The sequence below is a fragment of the Monodon monoceros genome, unplaced genomic scaffold, assembly GCF_005190385.1.
Source record: "Monodon monoceros isolate NGI ecotype Baffin Bay Population unplaced genomic scaffold, NGI_Narwhal_1 Super_Scaffold_11, whole genome shotgun sequence".
Classification (NCBI taxonomy): Eukaryota; Metazoa; Chordata; class Mammalia; order Artiodactyla; family Monodontidae; genus Monodon; species Monodon monoceros.
The window spans coordinates 83,661,712-83,689,336 of record NW_021703767.1 but is presented as its reverse complement, the minus strand read 5'-3'; the positions used below and the strand labels follow the sequence as shown (position 1 = coordinate 83,689,336).

Genomic DNA, 27,625 nt, shown 5'->3' with positions numbered 1-27,625 from the left:
GAAGGCTTCCATTACCTATACCCAGCCTCAAACTTGTCCCAAGACCTGGCTGATGATAGATTGACTCCTCTGATCAAAATTCTTTGGACAGCCCCTGTGGCTCTGTCCTCTCCAGGTAATGCCCCAAGTCGGCCACTTGACTGGTATTCCTGCCTGGTAACTGGACATATCCCTTCTTCTCCACTCTCAGGTATCAGCCCTCATTTCTTATCTCATCAGTGCTCATTAAATATTTGTAGGTTGGATGAATTAAAAATGGTCTAAAGGAAATTACATTGCAGATGGATAAAGACAAATAAGATATGGTGGGGGAGAAAAAAGCACTCATTAGTAAGTGCTCTTAGCTTTTCCCTCCTCCTCCTCCCCATGAAAAAGGGTCTTGGCTTTTCTACTCAGTTTCTTAACTGCTTCTAAGCTTCCGGCATTCCAGCAGTATTGTGGCATTAGCCATTATCTTATTTATATATATTTATACACACACTCACACACATACAGGATGTGCAATACAGAATTGGGAGGAAAGATGGAGGAACCAAACAAGAAGAAGCATACTGCTAGGGCAAGAAGGAGACATTGGAAGGGGAAACTTGTAAGAGAGATACAGCCAAAAAGCTGCAGAATGTGAGGAAAGTATATGAGAGCGAAAAGATGAATCTTAGTAAGTGATGTCATACACTGTGTATTTCCTTTACATGGTTAAAAATACAAGGAAAGGGACTTCCCTGGTGGTCCAGTGGTTAAGACTCCACGCTCCCAATGCAGGGGGCACAGGTTCGATCCCTGGCTGGGGAACTAAGATACTGCATGCTGCACAGCATGGCAAAAAATAAATTTTAAAAAATACATGGAAAAATTGTAACCTGGTTACACTTTGGGGCCAGACCACATGGTCAGCTTCAGTAGGGTTACCAAAATCTGCCATAAACACGGAGGGAAAGAATAAGTAACTATGGTACTTGGACAGCATAAAGGTAAGTTGCCTAACCCCAAAATGGAGTTTGTGAAATGCTGAAACAGTCCTGAGGCCAACTGTGGTCTGAGGCCAACTGCGGTCCAGGTGTTAACCCTTTTGTGGGTTAAAGGGTTGCCAGAATCATGAGGAGGTCTTGTGGGTCCTAGGAAATGGGCCAGGGAGGTAGAATGAAGCTCTCAAGGGATATAAATCTTTAATTCTTTTAACAACTGGTAGGGCTGTCCGAGTGTGTACTCAACATTATGGTTCCATCATTATGGAAACAAGCAGTTGGTCAGAAGAAGACCTACTTAGCAAGGCACTGTGGACTACTTCAGTGTCAAAAGAATTTAAATTTTCTGGGAGGAATTCTTTTCTGTGACAAGGGTAAGCATGAATGTAGACACATATTCATTCATTTAAAATGTATTTACTATAAAGAACTATTTTTACATGGCAGGCCCTGTGCTCGGTTGTGTCTTGGGCTGGGTGTGGAGGTAAGGTGGGAAGTAAAACAATCAGTGACAGCCTAGGGAATACATGAATGCTTTATACTCCTTATTCCACTTTTAATACTTACCCTCTATCTGCCATTAAAAGTTAGCTCTACTATCTTGTGTTGTCTATAATGTTGACTAATGAATTCCAGAATCTGGCCTTTAAAATGCAAATTTCACAATTTAGAGAAAAAAGTCCTTGAAAGAGATGAGACATCCCCTTTCCTCAGTAACTGCTGAGAGAGATCTCCCTGTGATATAAAACTAGATAAAAACACTGATTATTAGGGTATTAACATCAAAATACCCTACGGTATTTTGTATCTATTGAAATACCTATTGGTATTCATAAGAATTCCAATTCTGTCTTCCTGTGCAAAAACGAGACCTCTCTGCCTACCTCTTTCTAACTTATGTAGAGTTACTGCAAGTAGAGTTTGAACAAAGGGTCTTTAAAAACTCTTAAAACTACAAAATTATTGCTAGGGCCTATGAAAATACCTTGTAATTTTTTTTTTAAGCAAAATTTTTTTAAAAAGCTTTTTCTTTTTCTTTTTTTTTTTTTGGGAGTTTGTGCTGAGTCTGTCATGTTGGGCCTGTTATACTCATTTATATGACCGTTGGGTCCCTTATTAGCATTTGCATTTACTGCCCATGCTTGAAACTCCCCAGTGTCCCTGTCTTGGTCACGAGCCCTAATTCTGTTGACCTAGAAAGTTCTTTGTGGGAGCTTTCTAGCAGGCCTCTCTCCCAGTGTCCCCACCCTCCAGCCCCTATGTCCTAGTGCTTTTTCTACAATGCAGAACTCCTTGCTGTGCAGACCTGATTGCTCCACGTTGCTCCAGGATCTGATCGATCCAGTTCCCAGGAGAGCGTGTCTGCAGGGCCCTCTGCGGTCTGCAGTCCTGCCGCCAACCAGGCACCCAGCACCCCAGGTGCTGCAGAGAACTTGCTGGGGTCCCCCGTGCCTTGGCGGAGACAGCTCTCTGCCAGATGCCCTTCCTTCGTCTCCCCCTGTCCTGACCCCTCCCACCTCCCTTCCTCTGAAACCTTCAACCTTCCCTCGGGCAGAGTTACTTGCTCAGCTCTGTGCTTCCACAGCGCTTGTCCTGTGGAATTTGAATTCCCTCCACAGCCGTCTTGCTAGGTTGGGAGCAGCTGATTCCCCTTCATCTTTTTCTTCCTTCCCTCAGCCCCACAGCAGGGACACTCTCGGGCACTGTGCAAATTTAATCTTCAATTTCTAGTTGTTATGACATTGTTGCTGTCAGGATACCACCTACGTTCACAGTAGGATGGGTAAATGTGTGGGGGACGACTGTAAATACAGATTCTTTGTAAATCCAGGTTCTTAATTCTTCCCCCTTTTAATATTTTTTCCCCTTAAATCACGTGTCCTTTTTGCTGCTCCAGCTCTATAATTGGACTGTCACCTGGGGAGCCTGAGGCAGCAGAATATCAAAGAGGGTAGACACTAAATTGTTAATGTAAATGTCAACCAGGATACCTACTACCTGTACAAAGGGGGGCCCAGAATTCAGGCTCAAAGCCTATTACCAGATACTTGGTTTCCCTGCTTGCATCTCTTCTGTCTGTCGATATGCACTTGACTCCTATTAGCTTTAACAGGAATTATGTGTGTTCCCTGAGGGGCGAGCATAGTTTTTTTTTTTTTTTTTAACATCTTTATTGGAGTATAATTGCTTTACAATGGTGTGTTAGTTTCTGCTTTATAACAAAGTGAATCAGTTATACATATACATATGTTCCCATATCTCTTCCCTCTTGCGTCTCCCTCCCTCCCACCCTCCCTATCCCACCCCTCCAGGCGGTCACAAAGCACCAAGCTGATCTCCCTGTGCTATGCGGCTGCTTCGCACTAGCTATCTATCTTACGTTTGGTACTGTATATATGTCCATGCTTCTCTCTTGCTTTGTCACAGCTTACTCTTCCCACTCCCCATATCCTCAAGTCCATTCTCTAGTAGATCTGTGTCTTTATTCCTGTCTTACCCCTAGGGTCTTCATGACATTTTTTTTTCTTAAATTCCATATATATGTGTTAGCATATGGTATTTGTCTTTCTCTTTCTGACTTACTTCACTCTGTATGACAGATTCTAGGTCTATCCACCTCATTACAAATAGCTCAATTTCGTTTCTTTTTATGGCTGAGTAATATTCCATTGTATATATGTGCCACATCTTCTTTATCCATTCATCTGATGATGGACACTTAGGTTGTTTCCTTCTCTGGGCTATTGTAAATCGAGCTGCAATGACTCTTTTTGAATTATGGTTTTCTCAGGGTATATGCCCAGTAGTGGGATTGCTGGGTCATATGGTAGTTCTATTTGTAGTTTTTTAAGGAGCCTCCATACTGTTCTCCATAGTGGCTGTACCAATTCACATTCCCACCAGCAGTGCAAGAGGGTTCCCTTTTCTCTACACCCTCTCCAGCATTTATTGTTTCTAGATTTTTTGATGATGGCCATTCTGATTGGTGTGAGATGATATCTCATTGTAGTTTTGATTTGCATTTCTCTAATGATTAATGATGTTGAGCATTCTTTCATGTGTTTGTTGGCAGTCTGTATATCTTCTTTGGAGAAATGTCTATTTAGGTCTTCTGCCCATTTTTGGATTGGGTTGTTTGTTTTTTTGTTATTGAGCTGCACGAGCTGCTTATAAATTTTGGAGATTAATCCTTCGTCAGTTGCTTCATTTGCAAATATTTTCTCCCATTCTGAGGGTTGTCTTTTGGTCTTGTTTATGGTTTCCTTTGCTGTGCAAAAGCTTTGAAGTTTCATGAGGTCCCATTTGTTTATTTTTGGTTTTATTTCCATTTCTCTAGGAAGTGGGTCAAAAAGGATCTTGCTGTGATTTATGTCATAGAGTGTTCTGCCTATGTTTTCCTCTAAGAGTTTGATAGTTTCTGGCCTTACATTTAGGTCTTTAATCCATTTTGAGCTTATTTTTGTGTATGGTGTTAGGGAGTGACCTAATCTCATACTTTTATATGTACCTGTCCAGTTTTCCCAGCACCACTTATTGAAGAGGCTGTCCTTTCTCCACTGCACATTCCTGCCTCCTTTATCAAAGATAAGGTGACCATATGTGCGTGGGTTTATCTCTGGGCTTTCTATCCTGTTCCATTGATCTATCTTTCTGTTTTTGTGCCAGTACCATACTGTCTTGATTAGTGTAGCTTTGTCATATAGCCTGAAATCAGGGAGCCTGATTCGTCCAGCTCCATTTTTCGTTCTCAAGATTGCTTTGGCTATTCAGGGTCTTTTGTGTTTCCATACAAATTGTAAACTTTTTTGTTCTAATTCTGTGAAGAATGCCATTGGTAATTTGATAGGGATTACAATGAATCTGTAGATTGTTTGGGGTAGTACAGTCATTTTCACAACACTGATTCTTCCAATCCAAAAACATGGTATATTTCTCCATCTGTTTATGTCATCTTTGATTTCTTTCATCAGCGTTTTATAGTTTTCTGAGTACAGGTCTTTTGCCTCCTTAGGTTAGTATATTCCCAGGTATTTTATTCTTTTTGTTGCAGTGGTAAATGGGAGTGTTTCCTTAATTTCTCTTTCTGATTTTTCATTTTTACTGTATAGGAATGCCAGAGATTTCTGTGCATTGATTTTGTATCCTGCAAACTTACCAAATTTATTGATTAGTTCTAGTAGCTTTCTGGTGACATCTTTAGGATTTTCTATGTATAGTCTCATGTCACCTGCAAACAGTGACAGTTTTACTTCTTTTTTTCCAACTTGTATTCCTTTTATTTCTTTTTCTTCTGATTGCTGTGGTTAGGACTTCCAAAACTATGTTGAATAAGAGTGGCAAGAGTGGACATCCTTGTCTTGTTCCTGATCTTAGTGGAAATGCTTTCAGTTTTTCACCACTGAGAATGATGTTTGCTGTGGGTTTGTCATATATGGCCTTTCTTATGTTGAGGCAGGTTCCCTCTATGCCCATTTTCTGGAGAGTTTTTATCATAAATGGGTGTTGAATTTTGTCAGAAGCTTTTTCTGCATCTATTGAGATGATCATATGGTTTTTATTCCTTAATTTGTTAATATGGTGTATCACATTCATTGATTTGCATATACTGAAGAATCTTTGCATTCCTGGGATAAATCCCACTTGATCATGGTGTATGATCCTTTTAATGTGTTGTTGGATTCTGTTTGCTAGTATTTTGGTGAGGATGTTTGCATCTATGTTCATCAGTGATATTGGTCTGTAATTTTCTTTTTTTGTGATATCTTTTTCTGGTTTCGGTATCAGGGTGATCGTGGCCTTGTAGAACAGATTTGGGAGTGTTCCTCCCTCTGCAATTTTTTGCAAGAGTTTGAGAAGGATGGGTGTTAGCTCTTCTCTGAATGTTTGATAGAATTCGCCTGTGAAGCCACTTGGTCCTGGACTTTTGTTTGGTGGAAGATTTTTAATTACAGTTTCAATTTCATTACTTATGATGGGTTTGTTTATAGTTTCTAATTCTTCCTGGTTCAGCCTTGGAAAATTGTACCTTTCCAAGAATTTGTCCATTTCTTCAGGGTTGTCCATTTTATTGGCATATTGTTGTTTGTAGTAGTCTTTTATAATACTTTGTATTCCTGTTTTGTCAGTTGTGATTTCTCCTTTTTCGTTTCTAATTTTATTGATCTGTGTCCTCTCCCTTTTTTCTCGATGAGTCTGGCTAAAGGTTTATCAATTTTGTTTATGTTCTCAAAGAACCAACTTTTAGTTTTATTGATTTTTACTATTGTTATCTTTGTTTCTATTTCATTTATTTCTGCTCTGATCTTTATGATTTCTTTCCTTCTACTGACTTTGGGTTTTCTTTGCTCTTCTTTCTCTAGTTGTTTTAAGTGTAGGATTAGGTTGTTTATTTGAGATTTTTCTTGTTTCTTGAGGTGAGATTTTATTGCTGTAAACTTCCCTCTTAGAACTGCTTTTGCTGAGTCCCATAGGTTTTGGGTCATCGTGTTTTCGTTGTCATTTGTTTCTATGTATTTTTTTATTTCCTCTTTGATTTCTTCAGTGATCTCTTGGTTATTCAGTAGTGCACTGTTTTGCCTCCATGTATTTGTGTTTTTTACGGTTTTTTTTTCCTGTAACTGATTTCTAATCTCATAGCATTGTGGTCAGAAAAGATGCTTGATACGATTTCAATTTTCTTAAATTTTCTGAGGCTTGATTTGTTACCCAAGATGTGAGAATGTTCCATGTGCACTTGAGAAGAAAGTGTGTTCTGCCACTTTTGGGTGGAATGTCCTATAAATATCAATTAAGTCTATCTGATCTATTGTGTCATTTAAAACTTGTGTTTCCTTATTTATTTTCTGTTTGGATGATCTGTCCATTGGTGTAAGTGGGGTATTAAAGTCCCCTACTATTAGTGTGTTACTGTCAATTTCCCCTTTTTTGATGGTAAACATTTGCCTTATGTATTGAGGTGCTCTTATGTTGACTGCATAAATATTTATAATTGTTATATCTTCTTCTTGGATTGATCCCTTGATCATTATGTCGTGTCCTTCCTTATCTCTTGTAGCAGTCTTTTTTTTAAACTCTATTTTATCTGATACGAGTATTGCTACTCCAGCTTTCTTTTGATTTCCATTTGCACAGAGTATCTTTTTCCATCCCTTCACTTTCAGTCTGTATGTGCCCTTGGTCTGAAGTGGGTCTCTACAAGAGACAGCATATATATGGGTCTTGCTTCTGTATCCATTCAGCCAGTGTGTGTCTTTTGGTTGGAGCATTTAATCCATTTACATTCAAGGTTATTATTGATATGTATGTTCCTATTACCGTTTTATTAATTGTTTTGGGTTTGCTTTTGTGGGTCTTTTTCTTCTCTTGTGTTTCCTGCCTAAAGAAGTTCCTTTAGCATTTGTTGTAAAGTTGGTGTGGTGGTGCTGAATTCTGTTAGCTTTTGCTTGTCTGTAAAGCTTTTGATTTCTCCATCAAATCTGAATGGGATCCTTGCTGGGTAGAGTAATCTTGGTTATGGGTTTTTCTATTTCATCACTTTAAGTATATCCTGACACTCCCTTCTGGCCTGCAGAGTTTCTGCTGAAAAATCAGCTGATAATCTTATGGGGATTCCTTTGTATGTTATTTTTTGCTTTTCCCTTGCTACGTTTAGTATTTTTTCTTTGAATTTAATTTTTGTTAGTTTGATTAAACGTCTTGGTGTGTTTCTCCTAGGGTTTATCCTGTATGGGACTGGTTGATTGCAGAGGCAGCTATGTGCTTATGTGAACCTAAAATAAGGGCTCTCAAAGATCCCCTAGAGAAAGGAAGTCAAGAAATCAAACCAAGTCTCATAATGCTGTGCTGTTCAGACAAAAACTCTCTGGGCTGGGAGGAAGCCTTAAATCATACACTGTAACTTGTATAGATATTTAAATAGATTTAAAAGTTCACTGTTCTGAGGATGAATCTTACACTAATTTTTAACTTGGAAAAGATGCTTTCCAAATGAAAAAAAAATTATTCAACTAGTTATAGAAACTTTGGTTTTAAAAGATAGGAAAACACTCAAATAAAAATAAAATTATGTTAAATAATCACAAAAACTAAGTTATTCATAAAAGTTTAAATAGTATTCCTTTTTTGTAATATAAACTCTTGCTCTCTGTAAAGCTTTTTTGGATGGGAAAAAGGAAAAATCTAAACCTAGTTTAATGATTTTGGAATTTTTGCTTCTAATTTATAAGATATGAAACAAAGAAGTCAAATTTGACTTACACACATAGTGTTTTAATTCCAAGAACAGCTGGCCACCATGAACCAGAAAATGACCTTACTCCATCTTCTTGGAGACTGGTTCTTTCCTTCCCTTTCCCTTTGTGGAACTCTTGGTCTATGTAGAGATGACAGAACACCCACTCATCTGCCTTCCCTCGGAACCCTCACTGCACATACAGCAGGATCTGACTGGCTGGTTTCATCCCTCAGATATGTGTCCTCATCTAAAATCCAATTAGTTTTCACCTTTTCCCCAGAGGCCTCCATGATTGGTCACATTGTCATCTTGATGATTCTGCTCTGCAACCTCTCCCAACCCTTCTTGGAATGAGGCACAGAACACATTTGCTCATGAGCCCAGGCTGGAGCTCTGATGCTCAACATCACACCTATATACTAACTGACTGCTCTGTAGGCTCCTGTGGTCTGTGACCTGTGGGCGTGGATCACCAGCCCTTTTCTAGCGGTCTTCACAGAGGCACCCTCGACCCAGCCTTCCACACCCCATGCCGTCTCTTCCAAGAAACATGGGAGGTGAACTTGGCCTATATGTTTGGCAAAGAAAATGGTCAAGCTTCTCAGAGGCATTTCCAGGGAAAATTCCAGGATGCTTTCAGGCTTCTACAGTTTCAAACCAGATCTTTTGGTTACTCAAGAGTAATTTTGAGAACACATTTTGAACTCTTTTTGGTAACCAAGACCTTTAAAGATAGAATTAAACAGTGCTCCCTGACACATGGAAGAATTAATTTGCCTCAACTACTAGACTCTGACTCCCCTAACTAAACTATGAGTTCCTTGAGCTTGCATTTTGTTTGTTGTTTTCTTGGCATGTGGTGGTGGGTCGTCAATACATGCTGAATAAATAAAAAATCAATCACCTAGCAAAGCAAAGTTTTTGCAAATTTTGGGTCACAGATAAAAGAGTTCAGCTCTTCTTAAGCTCAACACAGCAAGTATACATGCAATGCTACAATGTATCAACCTTCCAATCCTTGATTTGCTGCCCTGTTGAGTTCTGGTCTCCTGCTAAATAATAGACTTGGTCTGTTTCTGGAGACAGAAAGTGGCTGACACCCAGCCAATAAGCCCTGAGAAGACTTCCCTCTACTGCATGGCCTAAAAGAATCTGCCAAGCTGCCTTCCCAGCAGGTTCTGACATGTTTTTATGAATCCTTCAGTAGATGCCTCTCCTTAAACCCAGTTCAGAGCACCTTTCATAGTTCTCTTTCTCATATTGGTCCCCAAATAAAAAGACACATCCCTGAGAGAGTGAAGCAATAAATCAGCTTACTAGTCTGCCCCAAAACTTCATAACAGCCTCAGGAAAGCTTATGTTTCAAAAGCCGACTCCCATCTCTCCCTCCCTTCCTCCCTGCAATTTCAGCCTATTGTATCTTGTTCTGTCCTGAGAAGATCATAGGAGTGTGGACCTTGAAGCGATGTTCACACACCTTGTCTCACCAGCACAAAGCTGGAATGAGTTCCCTTTTAAGGGGCTGCTTCTCACAACCTGCAAACATTTCACATGTACTACCCAGTCATTAAGAGATTTTCCTCTTTACACACTGCCTATCTAGAAGATTAAAGATGATTAGTGGCTGCCAAGTTACTGGAGAAGTGGGAAGAAGAGGGCCTAACTTTTAATTCTGCTCCCAGCACTCTCCAGGAAGCTGACCATCTGCCAGCACATAGACTGGCCTCTGAGAGATTACTGACCACTCACCTGCAACTTGCCCTGCTGCCTTGTGTGGGACATGAGAAGGTCTTCAGAGGATGACATGCTTCTGGGCAGTTCTGTTGCGGCTAGGCAGGCCCCAAAAGTCTGGAGCATCTGAGCAGTGCTCTTCAACGCCAGAGCAAAGTTTTCAATGGCCTGGAAGTTCAGACAATCATAACAGTGTGGAGGGATTAACATTCACCAATATGCTCTCTCAATAGGACAGGAGAACTATTTCCTGAGTATATGAAATAGGCCATGCATTGTACTTTGTGCTATACATTTGTCTGTCATCTCAATAATCTAGAGTGGAAGGCATTTTATCTCCATTTTATAGGAGAGGGAACTGAAGCTCTAGCAGGTCAAGTAAATTGGCCGAGATCATATTACTAGGACAGTAAGGAAGGAAAGAAGGCAGGATTCAACCAATGGTTGTTCTATTTTTTCAGGAATTTTCTGAGGATAAAAAGGAATGGCAAATTTGAAAGGATCTTGGGCACAGATGAGTACCTTACAAATGTAACAGTAAGAACTAAGAGAATCAGGTGTAAAGCCTGGAAATGTCATCCTAGAAATAGGGGAAAGCCAAAGGCTTCCTGTGGCGAGTCCAATTAACAAAATAACTTGATTCCATGTGTCTGATTAGTGATTATTAGTAATTGGTGATTATTAGTAATCACTAATTGGAAATTGTACAGAGGACCTGCCCCTAATAGAGTGATTCAGAAAAGCTTGGCCTTAGTCTTGGCTCTGCCACTGCTTGACCATATGACCTTAGATAAATCACCTCTTTACTCTGTAAAGCCCGTGAACCACAACTACTGAAGCCTGCACGCCTAGAGCCCGTGCTCTGCAACAAGAGAAGCCCGTGCACCGCAAGGAAGAATAGCCCCAGTTCGCCGCAACTATCTCTGCCCACGCACAGCAACGAGGACCCAATGCAGCCAAAAATAATAAATAAATAAAATTTATAAACAAAACCAAAAAAACACAACCAAAAAGAAAACATTACACTCTAAAACAGGGTGAATTCTCCTACTTAATCAAATGTAGTTGAGGTGTTTGTTCATCAGTAAATTTTTTTAAAATAAATTTATTTATTTATTTTTGGCTGCATTGGGTCTTCACTGCTGTGTGCATGTTTTCTCTAGTGCAGAGAGTGGGGGTACTCTTTGTTGCGGTGTGTGGGCTTCTCATTGTGGTGGCTTCTCTTGTTGCAGAGCACGGGCTCTAAGCACACAGGCTTCAGTAGTTGTGGCGCACGGGCTTAGCTGCTCCACAGCATGTGGGATCTTCCCGGACCAGGGCTCAAACCCATGTCCCCTGCATTGGCAGGTGCATTCTTAACCACGGCGGCACCAGGGAAGTCCTCATCAGTAAATGTTGAACAACATGTTTCCAAAGTGAGTAGATAGAGAGGTGTGCTGACACTGCAAGGTGTTTTCAGGATGGTGAAAGCAGCTTCTGATTTTGCATAGAAAACCTAATCTTCTCAAGGGTATGGGGCTAGGAGAGAAGGGAAAGGGGAATGACAACTTTGTATAGACAAACATTATTTGCTGAGTTCCAATCTCACTTTTTCCTTAATATTCCTGACCCTTCTAGTTTAGCATAATAACCATCACTACGAGTAAGTAGGAAAAAGTAAAATACTATATTTCAGATGCTTTCATAGACATTATATCACTTATTCTGCATATCAAACCTTCAGGTAGCTTTTGTTAGTCCAAGGTTTCCTACCATTGGCACTACTGATATGTTGGTCCAGATAATTCTTTATTGTGGGGGGGCTGTCTAGTGCATTATAAGATGTTTAGCAGGGGCTTCCCTGGTGGCACAGTGGTTGAGAGTCCGCCTGCCGATGCAGGGGACACGGGTTCGTGCCCCGGTCCGGGAAGATCCCACATGCCGCGGACGCGGCTGGGCCCGTGAGCCATGACGGCTGAGCCTGCGCGTCCGGAGCCTGTGCTCCGCAACGGAAGAGGCCACAACAGTGAGAAGCCCGCATACCACAAAAAAAAAAAAAACAAATAGAAACATATTAGGGCTTCCCTGGTGGCACAGTGGTTGAGAGTCCGCCTGCTAATGCAGGGGACACGGGTTCGTGCCCCGGTCCGGGAGGATCCCGCGTGCTGTGGAGTGGCTGGGCCCGTGGGCCGTGGCCGCTGGGCCTGCGCATCTGGAGCCTGTGCTCCGCGACGGGAGAGGCCGCAGCGGTGAGAGGCCCACGTACCGCAAAAAAAAGATGTTTAGCAGCATCCTTGGCTTCTACCCAGGATACGCCAGTAACACCCCTCTCCCCAAGTTATGACTATAAAAAACATCTATCTGAAGACATCAATAAATGCCCTCTGCGGGAAAAATTGCCCCAAGCTGAGAACCACTGTGTTAGTTGCAGGGGAGAAAACAAACTCAGAGAGGTTTAGTAACTCCCCTGAGCTCAGATAAGAAGCAATGGTGGCAACATTTAAATGCAGCTTCTTCTGACTTGGTGGGTTTCAATCTGTCTGTACACTAGAATCATCTGGGGAGTTTTGTGACCCACTAATGCCTGAGACCCATCCTAGATCAAGTAAATTAAATTCTCTGAAGTATAGCAGGGTATTTTGCAAACTCCCCAGGTGCACCCTAAATCAAGTCCCCCAAAACCCCCATACCATAAAATGAGCCAAGACGAAGGTAATCAGCAAGAGAAGCCCTAGCTTTTATCCTTGCACCTTGTCTCTCCCCCAGCCTGTTGCTTAGAAAACCCAACCTTCCCGATGTTAGGCAGTCACGGGCAATGACTGCCCAACAGTTGATCTCTAGGTCTCCTGTCTCTAGAAAACCAGGAGGGACACTGAAAAGGGCACATAAATTGGTACTTACAGTTCGATGATTTATCCACTGACTGTGGTGATACTCCAAAGTTCCCCCTAAGTCCTCTGTCAGTTGGCTTTTGTCAATGTAGTGATGAAGGTCAGAAACGGAGTTTAACATAACGATCTAAAACAGAAAAAACCCAATATATTACTCACAGATAATTAAGTAGCTCATCTAGATTCTACTGTTATTTAACTTAAAAATTTGTTTTATTTTTTGGCTGCGCCATGCAGCATGCAGGATCTTAGTTCCCCCAGGGACCGAACCCATATCCCCTGTGCGGACAGGGGACATGGAAGCAAAGAGTCTCAACCACTGGACCACCACAGAAGTCCCTACTGTTGTTTAAATAGTACTTCAACTTTGCCTAATCAGGCATTTATATCCAAAGATGGTTACTTCAACCAGTAAGTAACTCTTTCCATTTTCCCCCTTTGAGTGAGGAATAGCAGTGTTGAACAGCCTGCAACAAAACAGTGACTTGAATCAGTGAGCTCAGTTCTAAGCTGCCTAGAAGTCAGTTCTTGCTTTAGGTAAATTTTTGTCAAAAGTTCCCAGGCTAAAGTATACCCTTCAGCCACCAAAAGCAAACGCTGTACTGAGACCTAAAAATCTGCAATGAAAATTCAAATAAAATGTGGGCTGGTGAATATCAAAATAAAATTAGAACACAAGGACCTATTGAGGAGTATGGACTGAGAAGATTCACTACACTGATGCCCCTTCTATGAGGGATGGTGATATACCCCCAGCTTATCTCATGTGGAGAAAGTTTGGAGGTGATTGTGAGTGGGTTTTCATAAATTAACAAGCCTGCTGATGAACAAATGCCCAGACATCTAGAGGAGGATGACATACTCCAATCTGTCCCTTTTTACTCCACTGCAGTGGTCCTGCCCAGGGAGCAGTCCCGGCTCTCTGTAGCAGGGACAATATCTTACCCCTACTCACTCTCACCTCTGAAACACACCGCTCTTGTAGCCTTTAACTGATGACTTTATATTTCTTCAGTCATTGATTATTTTGACCTGTGAGTATAATAAACTTCTTCCTGCAAAGCCTCCCCCTCATTTCTTCCTGTGGCAGCACTGACTTTACCATGTCATATCCAACATGTACATTCTTAGAACAGATTCTTGGTCAGAGGACATGAGAATATAGGCTTTTTTCTATTTATATAGTTTTAGTCAAGTGATAAATTTGGGATGAAAAGAATATAAGTTAGACCTCCAAAGTCTTCAGGTAAAACAAAACTGACTGACTCATTCAACATATCTGTATTGAACTTCTAATAATTGCCAGGCTCTGAGGGATAAAAGTAAGCACAAAAAGCCCTGCGTTCAAGGAACTTAAGTTTAGTGGGATTTGATTCTACATATCACTATGTTAACCTTGTCAGGCTCCATGTTCCATGCCTTTCTCCTTCACTTATGGAAAGGAGTTTGGGAATTTTAAAATTTATTTTTATAACATAAGAGAAGGGGGAAAAACAACAAACAAACCTGAATCCATCTCTGTCTTTCCCTCCTAAAATTTTTTTTTTAATAAATGTATTTTATTTATTTTATTTTTGGCTGCATTGGGTCTTCACTGCTGCGCGCGGGCTTTCTCTAGTTGTGAGCGGGGGCTACTCTTTGCTGTGCTGCACAGGCTTCTCATTGCGGTGGCTTCTCTTGTTGCAGAGCATGGGCTCTAGGCACGCGGGCTTCACTAGTTGTGGCTCGCAGGCTCTAGAGTGCAGGCTCAGCAGTTATGGCACACGGGCTTAGTTGCTCCATGGCATGTGGGATATTCCCGGACCAGGGCTTGAACCCGTGTCCCCTGCATTGGCAGGTGGATTCTTAACCACTGCGCCACCAGGCAAGTCCCTTTACTCTTATTCTTGAAATTCTTCTATGAGTTGAAAATTATTTCCAACTCAACGAAAAATAAAACCAAAAATATATTAGAAACTTTTCTATATCACTATAGATTTATCTTATTTTTCTTCTGTTTTTCATTTCTCAATTGAGATATAATTTACATAAATAAAATGCACAGATTTTAAGGGTACAGTTCAATTCATTTTGACAAATGTATACACACATGTACACTTTTTAAACAAGATATAGAACATTTCCTCAGAAAGTTCTCCTAGGCCTCCTTCTGGTCTCCACTATCTCCACCGCCAACAGCAGCCACTGTTTTAACTGTCTATCACCGTAGCTTAGTTTTGCCTCTTCTCGAACTTTATATAAAAAGAATCACAGAATATATACACTTCAGTATCTAGATTCTTTCTTTCAAGAGAATATTTTTGAGATAAATCCATGTTGTTGCATGTTCAGTACTTCACTCCTTCTTTATTGCTTAATATTATGTCTTTACATAAATATGCCACAATTTCTTTATCTATTCATCTGTTATTGCAAATGTGTTTTCATTTCTCTTGGGTGGGTCATGGGGCAGGTATATGTTTAACTTTGTAAAAAATTGCCAACTGTTTCCACCATGGTTGTACCACACCGTACCACTTTTGATGGTAGCATAATATTTAACTGACTGGGTAGACCATAATTTATTTAACCAGCTCCCTGTTGTTGGGCATTACTTTTTTCCCAGTCATTTACTATTACAAACAATTTGGTAATGAATATAATTATATATGCAGCTTTGTGTATGTGCGTGAGGTACCTGCAGAATAACTTCTATAGGTAGGTCAGAGAGTATGTACATTTTAATTTTTGATAAACACCGTCAATCAGTCTTTCAAATTGGTCATTACCAACTTCATTCCTAATAACAAAGTATGCAAATGCTTGTTTGCCTCATATCTCTGCCAAAGTTAGAGGTAAAAAAAATTTTTTTAACATCTTTAATGGAGTATAATTGCTTTACAATGGTGTGTTAGTTTCTGCTTTATAACAAAGTGAATCAGTTATACATATACATATATCCCCATAGCTCTTCCCTCTTGCATCTCCGTCCCGGCCACCCTCCCTATCCCACCCCTCTACGTTGTCACAAAGCACCGAGCTGATCTCCCTGTGCTATGCGGCTGCTTCCCACTAGCTATTTTACGTTTGGTAGTGTATATGTGTCCATGCCACTCTCTCACTTTGTCCCAGCTTACCCTTCCTCCCCATAACCTCAAGTCCACTCTCTAGTAGGTTTGTGTCTTTATTCCTGTCTTGCCCCTAGGTTCCTCATAACCTTTTTTTTTTTAGATTCCATATACATGTGTTAGCATACTGTATTTGTTTTTCTCTTTCCGACTTACTTCACTCTGTAGGACAGACTCTAGGTCCATCCACCTCACAACAAATAACTCAATTTCATTTCTTTTAATGGCTGGGTAATATTTCATTGTATATATGTGCCACATCTTCTTTACCCATTCATCTGTTGATGGATATTTAGGTTGCTTCCATGTCCTGGCTATTGTAAATAAAGCTGCAATGAACATTGTGGTACATGACTCTTTTTGAAATACGGTTTTCTCAGGGTATATGCCCAGTAGTGGGATTCCTGGGTTGTATGGTAGTTCTATTTTTAGATTTTAAGGAATCTCCATACTATTCTCCATAGTGGCAGCATCAATTTACATTCCCACCAACAGAGCAAGAGGGTTCCCTTTTCTCCACACCCTCTCCAGCACTTATTCTTTGTATATTTTTTTGATGATGGCCATTCTGACCGGTGTGAGTTGATATCTCATTGTAGTTTTGATTTGCATTTCTCTAATGATTAATGATGTTGAGCATTCTTTCATGTGTTTGTTGGCAGTCTGTATATCTTCTTTGGAGAAATGTCTGTTTAGGTCTTCTGCCCACTTTTGGATTGGGTTGCTTGTTTTTCTGATATTGAGCTGCATGAGCTGCATGTAAATTTTGGAGATTAATCCTTTGCCAGTTGCTTCATTTGCAAATATTTTCTCCCATTCTGAGGGTTGTCTTTTCGTCCTGTTTATGGTTTCCTTTGCTGTGCAAAAGCTTTGAAGTTTCATGAGGTCCCATTTGTTTATTTTTGGTTTTATTTCCATTTCTCTAGGAAGTGGGTCAAAAAGGATCTTGCTGTGATTTATGTCATAGAGTGTTCTGCCTATGTTTTCCTCTAAGAGTTTGATAGTTTCTGGCCTTACATTTAGGTCTTTAATCCATTTTGAGCTTATTTTTGTGTATGGTGTTAGGGAGTGACCTAATCTCATACTTTTATATGTACCTGTCCAGTTTTCCCAGCACCACTTATTGAAGAGGCTGTCCTTTCTCCACTGTACATTCCTGCCTCCTTTATCAAAGATAAGGTGACCATATGTGCGTGGGTTTATCTCTGGGCTTTCTATCCTGTTCCATTGATCTATCTTTCTGTTTTTGTGCCAGTACCATACTGTCTTGAATACTGTAGCTTTGTAGTATACTCTGAAGTCAGGGAGCCTGATTCCTCCAGCTGTTTTACTTTCTCAAGATTGCTTTGGCTATTCGGGGTCTTTTGTGTCTCCATACTAATTTTAAGATTTTTCTGTTCTAGTTCTGTGAAAAATGCCAGTGGTAGTTTGACAGGGATTGCACTGAATCTGTAGATTGCTTTGGGTAGTGGAGTCATTTTCACAATGTTGATTCTTCCAATCTAAGAACATGGTATATCTCTCCATCTATCTGTATCATCTTTATGTCTTTCACCAGTGTCTTATAATTTTCTGCATACAGGTCTTTTGTCTCCTTAGGTAGGTTTATTCCTAGATATTTTATTGTTTTTGTTGCAATGGTAAATGGGAGTGTTTTCTTAATTTCACTTTCAGATTTTCCATCATTAGTGTATAGGAATGCAAGAGATTTCTGTGCATTAATTTTGTATCCTGCTACTTTACCAAATTCATTAATTAGCTCTAGTAGTTCTCTGGTAGCATCTTTAGGATTCTCTATGTATAGTATCATGTCATCTGCAAATAGTGACAGCTTTACTTCTTCTTTTCTGATTTGGATATCTTTTATTTCTTTTTCTACTCTGATTGCTGTGGCTAAAACTTCCAAAACTATGTTGAATAAGAGTGGTCAGAGTGGGCAACCTTGTCTTGTTCCTGAACTTAGTGGAAATGGTTTCAGTTTTTCACCATTGAGGATGATGTTTGCTGTGGGTTTGTCATATATGGCCTTTATTATGCTGAGGTAAGTTCCCTCTATGCCTACTTTCTGCAGGGTCTTTATCATAAATGGGTGTTGGATTTTCTCAAAAGGCTTTCTCTGCATCTATTGAGATGATCATATGGTTTTTCTCCTTCAGTTTGTTAATATGGTGTATCACATTGATTGATTTGTGTATATTGAAGAATCCTTGCATTCCTGGAATAAACCCCACTTGATCATGGTGTATGATCCTTTTAACGTGCTGTTGGATTCTGTTTGCCAGTATGTTGTTAAGGATTTTTGCATCTATGTTCATCAGTGATATTGGCCTGTAGTTTTCTTTCTTTGTGACATCTTTCTCTGGTTTTCGTATCAGGGTGATGGTGGCCTCATATAATGAGTTTGGGAGTGTTCCTCCCTCTGCTATATTTTGGAGGAGTTCGAGGAGGATAGGTGTTAGCTCTTCTCTAAATGTTTGATAGAATTCACCTGTGAAGCCACCTGGTCCTGGGCTTTTGTTTGTTGGAAGATTTTTAATCACATTTTCACTTTCAGTGCTTGTGATTGGTCTGTTCATATTTTCTACTTCTTCCTGGTTCAGTCTCGGAAGGTTGTGCATTTCTAAGACTTTGTCCATTTCTTCCAGGTTGTCCATTTTATTGGCATAGAGTTGCTTGTAGTAATCTCTCATGATTCTTTGTATTTCTGCAGGGTCAGTTGTTACTTCTTCTTTTTCATTTCTAATTCTATTGATTTGAGTCTTCGCCCTTTTTTTCTTGATGAGTCTGGCTAATGGTTTATCAATTTTGTTTATCTTCTCAAAGAACCAGCTTTTAGTTTTATTGATCTTTGCTATAGTTTTCTTCATTTCTTTTTCATTTATTTCTGATCTGATCTTTATGATATCTTTCCTTCTGCTAATTTTGGGGTTTTTTTGTTTTTCTTTCTCTAATTGCTTTAGGTGTAAGGTTAGGTTGTTTATTTGAGATGTTTCTTGTTTCTTAAGGTAGGATTGTATTGCTATAAACTTCCTTCTTAGAACTGCTTTTGCTGCATCCCATAGTTTTTGGATCGTCGTGTTTTCACTGTCATTTGTCTCTAGGTATTTTTTGATTTCCTCTTTGATTTCTTCAGTTATCTCTTGGTTATTAAGTAGTGTATTGTTTAGCCTCCATGTGTTTGTATTTTTTACATATTTTTTCCTGTAATTGATATCTAGACTCATAGCATTGTGGTCGGAAAAGATACTTGATATGATTTCAATTTTCTTAAATTTACCAAGGCTTGATTTGTGACCCAAGATATGATCTATCCTGGAGAATGTTCCATGTGCACTTGAGAAGAAAGTGTATTCTGTTGTCTTTGGGTGGAATGTCCTATAAATATCAATTAAGTCCATCTTGTTTAATGTAGCATTTAAAGCTTGTGTTTCCTTATTTATTTTCATTTTGGATGATCTGTCCATTGGTGAAAGTTGGGTGTTAAAGGCCCCTACTACGATTGTGTTACTGTCGATTTCCCCTTTTATGGCTGTTAGTACTTGACTTATGTATTGAGGTGCTCCTATGTTGGGTGCATAAATATTTACAGTTGTTATATCTTCTTCTTGGATTGATCCCTTGATCATTATGTAGTGCCCCTCTTTGTCCCTTGTAATAGTCTTTGTTTTAAAGTCTATTTTGTCTGATATTAGAATTGCTATGCCAGCTTTCTTCTGATTTCCATTTGCCGGAAGAAGAACATCTTTTTCTGTCCCCTCACTTTCAGTCTGTATGTGTCGCTAGGTCTGAAGTGGGTCTCTTGTAGGCAGCATATATATGGGTCTTGTTTATGTATCCATTCAGCCAGTCTATGTCTTTTGGTGGGAGCATTTAATCCATCTACATTTAAGGTAATTATCGATATGTATGTCCTATTACCATTTTCTTAATTGTTTTGGGTTTGTCATTGTAGTTCTTTTCCTTCTCTTGTGTTTCCTGCCTAAAGAAGTTCCTTTAGCATTTGTTGTAAAGCTGGTTTGGTGGTGCTGAATTGTCTTAGCTTTTGTTTGTCTGTAAAGATTTTAATTTCTTCGTTTAATCTGAATGAGATCCTTGCTGGGTAGAGTAATCTTGGTTGTAGGTTCTTCCCCTTCATCACTTTAAATATGTCCTGTCACTTCCTTCTGGCCTGCAGAGTTTCTGCTGAAAGATCAGCTGTTAACCTTATGGGGATTCCCTTGTGTGTAATTTGTTGTTTTTCCCTTGCTGCTTTTAATATTTTTTCTTTGTATTTAATTTTTGATAGTTTGATTGATACGTGTCTTGGCGTGTTTCTCCTTGGATTTATCCTGTATGGGACTCTCTGTGCTTCCTGGAGTTGATTAACTATTTCCTTTCCCATATTAGGGAAGTTTTCAACTGTAATCTCTTCAAGTATTTTCTCAGTCCCTTTTCATTTTCTCTTCGTCTTCTGGGACCCCTATAATTCGAATGTTGGTGCACTTAATGTTGTCCCAGAGGTCTTTGAGACTGTCCTCACTTTTCTTCATTTTTTTTTTCTTTATTCTGCTCTGCAGTAGTTTAATAATTTCCACTATTTTATCTTCCAGGTCACTTATCCGTTTTTCTGCCTCAGTTATTCTGCTAGTGATCCCTTCTAGAGAATTTTTAATTTCATTTATTGTGTTGTTCATCACTGTTTGTTTGCTCTTTAGTTCTTCTAGGTCCTTGTTAAACATTTCTTGTATTTTCTCCATTCTATTTCCAAGATTTTGGATCATCTTTACTGTCATTATTCTGTATTCTTTTTCAGGTAGACTCCCTATTTCCTCTTCATTTGTTAGGTCTGGTGGGTTTTCACCTTGCTCCTTCATCTGCTGTGTGTTTCTCTGTCTTCTCATTTTACTTAACTTACTGTGTTTGGGGTCTCCTTTTCACAGGCTGCATGTTCATAGTTCCCATTGTTTTTGCTTTCTGCCCCCAGTGGCTAAGGTTGGTTCCATGAGTTGTGTAGGCTTCCTGGTGGAGGGGACTAGTGCCTGTGTTCTGGTGGAGGCTGGATCTTGTCTTTCTGGTGGGCAGGTGCACGTCTGGTGGTGTGTTTTGGGGTGTCTGTGGCCTTATTATGATTTTAGGCAGCCTCTCTGCTAATGGGTAGGGTTCTGTTCCTTTCTTGCTAGTTGTTTGGCATAGGGTGTTCTGCACTGGAGCTTGCTGGTCGTTGAGTGGAACTGGATCTTGGCGTTGAGATGGAGATCTCTGGGAGATTTTCACCGTTTGATATTATGTGGAGCTGGGAGGTCTCCTGTGGACCAATGTCCTGAGAACTTGGCTCTCCCACCTCAGCTGCACGGCCCTGACACCTGGCTGGAGCACCAAGAGCTTGTCATCCACACGGCTCAGAATAAAAGGGAGAAAAAAAAAAGAAAGAAAGAAAGAAGAAGAGAAAATAAAATAAAATAAATTTATTAAAATAAAAAATAATGATTAAAAAAATTTTTTTAAGTAATAAAAAAAAATGAAAGAAAGAAGAGAGCAACCAAACGAAACAACAACCCCCCCAATGATAACAAGCGCTAAAAACTATACTAAGAAAAAAAAGAAAAATGGACAGACATAACCCTAGGACAAATGGTTAAAGCAAAGCTATACAGACAAAATCACACACAGAAGCATACACATACACACTCACAAAAAAAGAAAAAGGGAAAAATATATATATATTGTTGTTCCCAAAGTCCACCTCCTCAATTCTGAGATGCTTCGTTGTCTATTCAGTTATTCCACAGATGCAGGGTACATCAAGTTGAATGTGGATATTTAATCCACTGCTCCTGAGGCTGCTGGTAGAGATTTCCCATTCTCTTCTTTGTTTGCACAGCTCCTGGGGTTCAGTTTTGGATTTGGCCCCGCCTCTGCGTGTAGGTCGCCTGAGGGCGTCTGTTCTTCGCTCAGACAGGACGGGGTTAAAGGAGCCACTGATTCGGGGGCTCTGGCTCACTCAGGCCGGGGGGAGGGAGGGCATGGAGTTCGGGGCGAGCCTGCATCAGCAGAGGCCAGTGTGACATTGCAACAGCCTGAGGCACACCATGTATTCTCCCGGGGAAGTTGTCCCTGGATCATGGGACCCTGGCAGTGGCGGGCTGCACAGGCTCCCGGGAGGGGAGGTGTGGATAGTGACCTGTGCTTGCACACAGCCTTCTTGGTGGCCACAGCAGCAGCCTAAATGTCTCATGCCCGTTTCTGGGATCCACGCTGATAGCTGCGGCTCGCGCCTGTCTCTGGGGCTCCTTTAAGCGCGCTCTTAATCCCCTCTCCTCGTGCACCAGGAAACAAAGAGGGAAGAAAAAGTCTCTTGCCTCTTCAGCAGGTCCAGACTTTTCCCCGGACTCCCTCCCTGCTAGCCGTGGTGCACTAACCCCTTCAGGCTGTGTTCACGCCACCAGTCCTCTCCCTGTGATCCAACTGAAGCCTGAGCCTCAGCTCCCAGCCCCCGCCTGTCCGGGCAGGTGAGCAGACAAGCCTCTTGGGCTGGTGAGTGCTGGTCGGCACCGATCCTCTGTGTGGAAATCTCTCCACTTTGCCCTCCGCACCCCTGTTGCTGCCCTCTCCTCTGTGGCTCCGAAGATTCCCCCCTCCGCCACCCACAGTCTCCGCCTGCAAAGGGGCTTCCTAGTGCGTGGAAACCTTTCCTCCTTCACAGCTCCCTCCCACTGGTGCAGGTCCCGTCCCTATTCTTTTGTCTCTGTTTTTTCTTTTTTCTTTTGCCCTACCCAGGTACGTGGGGAGTTTCTTGACTTTTGGGAGGTCCAACGTCTTCTGCCAGCATTCAGTAGGTGTTCTGTAGGAGTTGTTCCACATGTAGATGTATTTCTGATGTATTTGTGGGGAGGAAGGTGATCTCCACGTCTTACTCTTCCGCCATCTTGAAGCTCCTCCAGAGGTAAAATTTTTAATCTTGTCATTTTAATTTGTTTTCCTTTTATATGTATCACAATGTTGGTTTTAATTTTTACTCACATTTGCCTATATTTGTCACCCCCATATTTTAGACCCTGATTTTTCTTTACTCATACTATTAGTTTCTCTTCCTTTTTCAATCTCTTTCTACAGTCTTGGACATCACCTTTTATATAACACCACTGGATTTATATAATTCCAGTACTCCTTTACCCAAGTCACTCCCCAACTCAAAAACCTTCACTGGATCCCCATTGCCTACTGAATTAAATTCAGAACCTTTATCCTTACACTTAAGACATATTCCATGTTTCTTACCTTTTCTTCTAAAATATGATCCTATATGTACGTCCAACAAGAATGGGGCTTCCCCATGGACCTCACATAGAGTGTACTTCCTGCTTCCATGTCTTTACACATGCCGTTCCCTCTGCCCAGAATGCCCTCCTCTCCCTCTCTGCCTGAGGAATCCTACCTTCCTTGGAAACAAGCTCACATGCCATCTTCTCCGTATGCCCTAAACAAATGCAGACAAGAAGAAAGGTCATGCTTACCGGCACTTTCATTTTAAATTCATCTCGATAGTACTTAATACCAATGTCAGTGAATGTCCTCTGGATAAAGCAGGATGGACGAAGAATGAATATGAGCTGCAAGTTTCCTGGAAATGCTACCTGGAAGGATCATAAAAAGTGTCAGGGCAAATGTCACATCCATTGGTCTCCTCTTGCGCAAGATTACAGATGACAAAGTTAAAGTGGACACCATGGATACCAAGAATTAGAATATATTTCACAGGATTTCACAGCTGAAGGAGCTCTTACTGGTCACATAATCTAAACCCCTCCTTAAAAGCAAAACCAAACCAAACAAACAAAAAATTTTCTGATTAAAAAAACAATTTATACACTTTATAGAAAAATTGAGAAATTAATAAAAGTATACATTAGAATAAGAAAACCACCCATGATTTCATAACCATTCTTAATATTTCAATTTAATTATTTCTAGGCTATTTTCTCTGCTTAAATATCTAGCGTAGTTAAACTCAACCTGTAGAAATATTTTGCAACCTGCCTTTTAATTTAATATTCTACCATGAGCTTTTATTCCTGTTATTAAAAATTCTTTGGAAATATTTTTATGGGTGTACTATTTAACCAATCCCTTATTACTAGTGATTTAGGCTCCTCCATATTTTTACTATTATAAATAACACTAAAATGAAATCTTTATCCACATTTTAGAGCATAGCCTCCTAGAAAAATTGCTGAGTCAAAGATTTAGTATTTTAAGGGCTCTTAATGCATCTTATTGCTAAGTTGCTTTCAGGAAGCACTGTTCTCATCTTGAGGTAAGATTCTGAGAAATGAGATAACAAATTCATGTAACAACTTAGTGTCAAAATTGGGAATCCAAGTCTCCCATCGCTCATGGCTTTCCATTCTTCCAGTGGTTCTTAAGAAAAACCTGCTGAAGTGCTTGTTAAAATATAGTCTGGTCTTGGGACTTCCCTGGTGGCACAGTGGTTAAGAATCCACCTGCCAATGCAGGGGACACGGGTTTGAGCCCTGGTCCAGGAAGATCCCACATGTCGCGGAGCAACTAAGCCCATGAGCTACAACTACTGAGCCTGCGCTCTAGAGTCCACGAGCCACAACTACTGAAGCCTGCACGCCTAGAGCCCGTGCTCTGCAACAAGAGAAGACACCACAATGAGAAGCCCGTGCACCGCAACAAAGAGTAGCTCCCGCTCGCCACAACTAGAAAAAGCCCATGCGTAGCAACAAAGACCCAATGCAGCCAAAAATAAATAAATAAATAAACTTATTTTAAAAATCATAATAATCTGGTCTTTACCCTGAAATATTCTGATTCATTAGGACTGGGATAAAGTCCAGATATCTGTATTTTTAACAAGCACCTAAAGAGATTCTGACTGGTAGTCAGGTTTTCAGATCCCCGCACTATAGGATTTTTCACACATAAAGGTGATCAATGTAATTCTTGGACACATTAGTCTCAAGTATTAGATGAGTCAAGTATTGTCAATGAATCCTGGGAAACCACAACTCTCTGGAGGCCAGAACTCTGGAATGGTCATGGGCACTGTCTAAATCCTCGGGGCATCAACCATCGTTGTAGTTATCCCTCAAATAAATATGGTAGGGAATTCCCTGGTGGCGCAGTGATTAAGAATCTGCCTGCCATTGCAGGGGACATGGGTTTGAGCCCTGCTCATGATCCCACATGCCACAGAGCAACTAAGCCCATGGACCACAACTACTGAGCCCGTGTGCCACAACTACTGAAGCCCATGCGCCTAGAGCCCATGCTCCGCGACAGGAGAAGCCACCACAATGAGAAGCCTGCGCACCACAATGAAGAGTAGCCCCCGCTCACTGCAACTAGAGAAAGCCCGCACGCAGCTAGGAAGACCCAGCACAGCCAAAAATAAATAAAGTAATTAAATAAATTAAAAAATTAAAAAACTAAACCAAAGGGACGAAACAATCCATGCACAAAGAGAAGGGAGTCTTCCATTCCCTCATCTTTGAAATTCAAGTTCCTAAACAGAAGATCCTTGCATTTTTTTATGTCTGGATGGGACAAATGAGCTGAGACACTATTTGTGTATCTGGATGAGGCTCCAAAGTGATCTGAAAGAGACTCTGTATGTGTCCATGTCCCTATGTGTGACTGCTTCTGTAAGTAGGCATAACTGAGGCTTCAAACATCCCTCTTCCATCCTAGCCTCTACATTACCATCCTACCATATCCCATCATCTTCAGCCAGTCCCAACTGCCCCAGGGAGGCATGCTTTGGTGGAAATGTTGGTGTGGCTGACCCTGAGGTGTCTTTGCCTGATCATGTGGCTGAGTTCCCTGGTCTGAGGTCCCTACAGCGAAAGGATGCATGTACTTGCCGGAAGGCAACAAATAGGGGTAAAAATCAGACTAATAAGATGGAAAAGGAAGCCTATCCAAGGTTCTGCAATTTAATGCCAAAAGCAAGCACCCATCGTATCACTTTGTTTGGCTTTGCCAGTGTCTTTCTAATTTGTGAAAAAATAATTTGAAAACTAAAATGAAGACTGCCTTAAATTAGGTGATCCCCAAAGCAAACCCTAAGATAAGAATTTGGGTCTAAAGAGTTTACTGAGGAGGTGATCCCGGGAAAAAGAGTTAGGGAGTATGGGGGCGCTGGTGAGACGGTGATGGCTAGAGAGCCAGTGTATCAGTGAGGAGGGACTGCTGCGGGCAGAAAAGGCCAGGGCCCTCCAAAATTCTGTACGGAATGTACCTCAGAACTGTCCCACTGAGGGGTGCAGAAGCTGGGGTATTTATCCACCAACGCCCGTAACTCAGTAGCTGCAGGTCACTGCTGGAGCATTAACTTCCCAGCACTCCCTACCCACTCCTCTCCAGTGACCAGAGAGGTCAATAAGGTAAAGAGACTCAGGAAGCCTTTGACATGCTCAGGAATCATCTGTAAGTGACCTTCAGGTGGCAGAGCGGATATGGACATGACACAACAGCCTCTGCTACAAAGACCTTCCCAAAATTTGGCATAAAATGACTTCCACTTCCCCATGACTTTGATGCGAAATAGTTGAATAGACAATTTAAATGACCTTTATAATAAGGCACAAAAATAAATATTTACAGCTATTCGTGTCAAGGATGCTTTTACGGAGCTCCACTTGTCCCTTCGTCTGTCGATTACAATGACGAATCCGATGCTGGCAGCCTCCACACTGCAAAAAAGGGTGTGGTCAGTATCAGACACAGTGAAACACATGGGTTCTGTGGGGCTCCTTCAGCAGAACAATTCCACTGTCTCCGTGTCACTCCAGGCTCACTGTGTAAACACCCTGCACAGCAGTAGGGGATAACCGGGTCTGACTTCCCTGATAAAGGAACCAGCTTCCTCTCCTCATCTGAGCCTGGCAGCCTTCAAAAAACAGAAATATTTCCTGTCTCAAACCCTCTCAAGGGCTCTGTTTCTCGCTGGCAAATGTATGAAACACCCAATGAGCACAAGGACTCACGTCAGTCGGGCACCACATGTTGCAGTGTAGGCAGAGGACCTCGAGGTTCAGCTCTGCCATCTTTCCACTCCCAAGACGGACATTCAAGGAGCTATCAACATCCTTCCCTAGGAGTCAGTCCCAGAGGTGTTCAGAAATAACACACGTCAATGGGGAAAACAACTCCCTTCCAGTACCTGGTCACAAATGGCCAGAAAACCATAGGCACAAGAAGGTATCAACTTCATGAAAAACAAAAAAAAGCTGTTTGGTTCCCTCTGAAGTCCCCACAAAATTCTCACAAATTTTTTTAAAACTAAAGCCCTAAAAGGGAAAACATTTTTCTTCTCCCTCTTTGGGAGAAACTATGGGAAGAAAGAGCAAGGGCTTTGGAACCTGGTTCATATCCTACTGCTGCCACTTACTAGCACTGAGACTTGGGGTCATCACCTAACCTCTCTAACGCTGCTCCCTAATCGGTAAGATGAGAACAATACCACCAATAATGAAGTGGTTAAGAGCACTAATTCTGAAGCCAGACTGCCTAGGTTTGAAACATGAATTTTTATATAAATATGAACTTATATATTGTGTACTTGTGTGCAAGGGAAGTTACTTAACCTCTATAGTTTCTCAGACTCCTCATTTGTAAAGTAGGAACAATAATAGTACCTGTCGAGTTGATGTGAGTACTGTAGAGTTGATGTGAGGATTAAATGAGTACGTATAGATGTATAAGATGCTCAGA

General features: G+C 40.9%; 1 protein-coding gene across 1 annotated transcript in view; it reads right to left on the bottom strand.

Annotated features, from left to right (window-relative positions):
- The window catches only part of MCF2L2 (MCF.2 cell line derived transforming sequence-like 2), a 194,542-nt gene that overhangs the window by 133,429 nt on the left and 33,488 nt on the right, over window positions 1-27,625 (bottom strand). The window contains exons 3-6 of the mRNA XM_029214819.1: window positions 26,514-26,604; window positions 23,401-23,520; window positions 12,811-12,927; window positions 9,949-10,098 (exon numbers count right to left, since the gene is read on the bottom strand). Of these exons, the coding sequence (XP_029070652.1) occupies window positions 9,949-10,098; window positions 12,811-12,927; window positions 23,401-23,520; window positions 26,514-26,604 (478 nt within the window). The remainder of the gene's footprint in view (window positions 1-9,948; window positions 10,099-12,810; window positions 12,928-23,400; window positions 23,521-26,513; window positions 26,605-27,625) is intronic.